A 4,872-nucleotide genomic window follows, 5' to 3' on the forward strand; every position below is an offset into this window, starting at 1 on the left:
GTATCACTATCATACAGATCCCTGCTCTACACGAACTACTGGTCAGTATCAAGTTTTTTATGACCATATACCTACAAGAAAGTAGATATTATAAAGTAGATATATAACAAGTTCTGCATAAGTTATATGTAGGTATAAAACTCAAGTTCTGGGTCACTTGAGTTTTCTAAGAATGGAAACTTTCAAATAGCACAAGAGATAATTTAATTCTATGGAAAAATCATACAGACTTGCTTTGGCAGAGCAATGGAAAAAACTTTGTAGCCTCAACCTAACAATATTTAATGTATATTATGAAGACTAAAACTTTTTAGTACAATTTATATTAACACAGAATACAGGTTTCTCATTTTTAATATTTCTCTTACCTTTAGAGTTGCTCCCACCCAAAAAGAATAACAGGTGTCTACAGGCTTATTAGGTCTTCCATGATAACCATTTTGTTGCCTCATTATACACCACCTCTTTATCCTGTTCAATTCTTTTTCGGAAAAAACTTCTTCTAGTTTACCCATCAGACACAGTGATGCAATGCCACAAAAAGTAGATCCTCCTGTTAATCAAAACCACATAATGCTTTAAACTTCAAATTCGATGCCAATGAAAACAGTACAAAATGGTTGAGGAAAAAGTGGTTAAATAATTCTAGAAAATAATGAAATAAAGTTTAAATTTAAAAGACAACTGTAATTTAAAAATAACCACTAAGCACAAGTCTTCAATATTAATTTGATAAAACAGAATTTAAAATAATTTAAATCCATAAGAAATATTTTACTTTGAAAAACAAAGTAAGACGTGGAACAAGATTAAGGAATTTGTTCAAAATTACATGGTTAATGGTAGATTTGGAACTAAAATATAGGACTACTAACTCTCTGTCCAGGACTCAATCATCTGAGTCTGGTTTTAAGTCCCTTAAAGACAGCATGTTGCTTATAAATTGAAGTCCCATCTGCCTGAAGCTACGAACAAATTTTTTCATATATAACATAAACAAGTAAGAAGCTGATATGCAGATATGGTATCTAGCCAGCTTAAGAATTTTAAGGAATAGAAGTATAAGGGTATGGGGAACAGAGAGAGGAAGAGGGAAACCAAATATGAAAGTAGATGTACAATATGACTTTAAAATGTATCCATACTCACTGTGGTAGGCTGAATAATGCCTTCCCCAAATCTCCAAATCCTAATTCCTGGAACCTGTAAATGTTACTTTAAATTGAGAAAGTAGCTCTATAAATGCGATTAAGTTAAATGATCTTGTGGGCCCTAAGCGTACTCACAAGTGTCATTATAAGAAGGCAGAAGGAGATAAGAGAGGAGGAGGCAATATAACTATGGAGGCAGAGACTGGGAGTGCTGTGGCCAAAGGCAAGGAATGCCAGTAGTCAGTAGAAGCTGGAAGAAGCAAGGAACTATTTCTCCCTTGAGCCTCTGTTGGCAAGGAACCAGTCCTGCTGAAACCTTGATCTTAGCCCTGTAAGTCTCACTTCAGACTTACTCACAGTTCTGGTCTCCAGACTGTAAAGAGAATAAATGTGTTGTTTTACACCCATAAATTTGTGGTAAAACATTACAGCAACAATAGGAAACTGAAACACTCACAAAGGTAATTACTTTAATCAGTAAACTAAAAAGTCAATATTTTTCCATATAAGAAACACTTTCCACTGACACTATTTGTTGTCAACTCTAAACAATTTGAAAACACTTGTATTTCCAATTATAACTTCACTTAATGATTTTTATTAATTTCAGCAGTTTAAATGGCTTGTTCCTAATATTATCTTATGCCCTAACTTTTTGTTTGGTGCTATAAATCTTGAATGTACTCTTTGGCAAAGGAAAGGTGAGCATTCCCTCTAGAAAACTCAAGGCAGCTATCACATTAAAAGTGTTACTGTCAACAAGAGCTATTAATCTTCATAATTTTTCCCAATTAGTTGGCAGTTCTATATTAGGCTTAAGTGAATTAAAACAGAAAAGTAAAAAAAAAAAAACAAAAAAAAAACCTACTATCAAGCTGATTTCCATTTCAACGACTCACTAGTTTCAGTTTCTCTTTCATGAAAACCTGGCCATGACTTCAAGTATTATTGTATCATTAAATATAAAGCCTCTAATAGGCAGCACATAATCTTTAAAACTACCGAAAAGTGAAAAGAGATATTTAAGTACTACTCTTCAAACTACTTGTTAGGATTCTTTAAAGCAAACTGGCACAATTCAAAGTAAAAACATTCTTTACTTTGTCCAAATCATCTAATTTTGAAAATAACTACAGAAGTAAGTCTGAGCTCTGAGTAACTAAAAACATTTATTACAAAGTCTATGCTTTAAAATTCATTTGCCAATAACCTATTGCTCTGAGTTCCTTGTTTCACACAAAACTCTTAAAAAACTAGTTCGAAAACCCATCTCTACCAAAAAAAAAAAAAAAGAAAAACGAAGAGACATTGTATTTGAAATGCAGATCATTCATGACTTTAAAAGAGAAACTTCGTAAGTTGCTGAAGGCTTACATAGAAAATTGAAGAACAAGCTATTTGTGAAGAAAGGTGAACAGTATATTTGGACCATGTTTCCAAAAAGATTAATAAAAAGAAGAAAAAGAGAACACAATGACTTGACAGAGTAGCCAAATTGCAGGACTACTTTTTAAGAAGAGGTTTCACTTGCTAGTGTAGATAGTGATGAGAGAGAGAAGAAAAGCTATTCTGAAGTCCTCTAGGGTAGTATAATACTTCCCAGCCTATCTAACCTAATAGCGCACAAACTTACAATATTTGATATTTGTAGGGCATATTGTGGTATATTGAGAAGGTGCTTCTGTCTGCAGGCAACCTTACCAGGGGCTCCAGATACCCAAGTCCTGCTTGGTTGTTCCAAAGGCTGAGGGAGCAATACTTTGGCATACCTATAACCTATTTGAAGCATACCAATACTGCCGCAATCTTAAAAACCCCTCCTCTAGGGCTTTGGGCCTCAAAACCTACCATACAAAATTTACAAATAAAAGAAAGATACAGGCTTTTGGGCATGAACTGCAGTTCATCACTTATGATCCTGATGGGTACAATCTACTCAAGTCAGACCAACTCAAAATCATGAGCTGCATGACTCAGGAAGATTTTTTCCTTAGTAACATATTTGGGTAGTCCCTCTCTCTTTCATAATCCAGAGAATATAATCCCAATTTCCTGTCCCACAGGTCTCCTGTGCAGGTGAAGTGAGGTGTCTCCTCAGCCAGAGTGTACATTAATACCATCTACAATAGTGAGCACCAGGATCCTGTCTTCTCAGAAATTCTTAAAGCCGCCAGATTTCCTCTTTGTACAACAACTATATCCTTCCTGATCATGTGGTCATGACCATTAACACAACTGCTATCGCCAGCTCCTCCCACCCCCAATTTCATATGGACTCAGGCACACACAAGAATTATGGTAATGTAATTATAGTATGGCTTCAGTGGAAAATCCAAGACAGTCTTCTATATACCTGTTAGAGACACACACTCTACAAATAATCTAAATTGAACGAGGGAGTGAATATGCAAAAGGGGAGGAAATACCTGATAGGATAAAGTCCTAGGGGAAATACAAGGATATGGGGTCAAGGAATACATGTTCAAAATATCTTTTTATACATGTTTTATAGTTTACAAACTACTTCCCCCCATATCTCTTCGAATCCTAGCAACAATCCTAAAGAAAGATGTAATTATTTCTGCTCTATTGATGAGGAAAACCTCAGAGAGATTAAGCAAGGTAACACAGATGGTATCAAGGCTGAAATCTGAACACTTATCTGTTCTTTCTACTTTATTATACTAGCAGAGGGTGGAGACAACAGATGATCACACAAAAAACTGCTGTGATGAAGAAGAAATTGAAGTTCACTCAGAGAGCATCCATGATCTGGGCTCTTTCTTTTTAGAAAAGGAGAATGGAAGCTTATTTACTTCTGATTGGAAATTTCAATTTGAGAGAGTTCAGACTGGTGATGTGTTGACAAACTTAGTGACTATCATCTTACTCTTCTGGTTCTGCCCAAAGTAAGAAAAAACATGAAAAAAGAGACTGTATTAATGTTTGTACTGTGCATATGCTAATGTTTTATGTTTTAAGACTATGACTAAAGATAATTATACTAGCAAGGTAAATAAAAATTTTTCATTTCTTCATGAATTTATTGATTCATATTTAATATTCGGCATCTATTTGGTCTAGCCTTTTAGTGTTATGCCAAAGAAGAAAACCTGTTGTCTTCTAATAATGGCTTAAGAAATAATCCCAAGATATTTTCACGCAGCTAACACTTGAACACATTACTAGAAAATATTGTATGAACATTCTGTCCTAAATGATTTCTGAATGATTACTGACCCAAGAGGATTCACATAGACAAAATTCTGTCAAAAGAGAGAATCAGGAGAGTAATAAAATAATCAAGCTGCACCAACAGTTGAAAAAAACTTCTGAGGTTCTCCATACTGAAAATACCAAGATGCTGTTTAAAGGAACAAAAGAAACCACATGTTCATTTATTTTAAGATGTCTTACCATGAGATTCAAGTCCAGCTCCCTGTGCCAGCCCATTGTCATAGGACTGAAAAAGAAAAACACTATTCAGTTTAATAGGAAGATAAGAATGACAATAAATGAATACATTAGTTGCCATTGCACTAATTTTATTTCTCCTTTATATCTTCCAAAATATGCACTCTTCCTCATGGAGAAGTAGAATTAGGCATTTTCAAGTACCTGCTCTTGTCTTACTCACCAAGTCAAATCACTAAGTGCATATACTAGGCAAATTCTGAGAATAGATTGTTCAAAGATGGTACCTATGTATTCTGGTATCTAC

General features: G+C 34.5%; 1 protein-coding gene across 1 annotated transcript in view; it reads right to left on the reverse strand.

Annotated features, from left to right (window-relative positions):
• The window catches only part of PGGT1B (protein geranylgeranyltransferase type I, beta subunit), a 51,553-nt gene that overhangs the window by 10,259 nt on the left and 36,422 nt on the right, over positions 1-4,872 (reverse strand). The window contains 2 exon segments of the mRNA XM_012659510.1: positions 369-553; positions 4,569-4,614. Of these exon segments, the coding sequence (XP_012514964.1) occupies positions 369-553; positions 4,569-4,614 (231 nt within the window).

Source organism: Propithecus coquereli, unplaced genomic scaffold, assembly GCF_000956105.1.
Source record: "Propithecus coquereli isolate 6110/MARCELLA unplaced genomic scaffold, Pcoq_1.0 Scaffold62, whole genome shotgun sequence".
In the NCBI taxonomy this organism is placed as follows: Eukaryota; Metazoa; Chordata; class Mammalia; order Primates; family Indriidae; genus Propithecus; species Propithecus coquereli.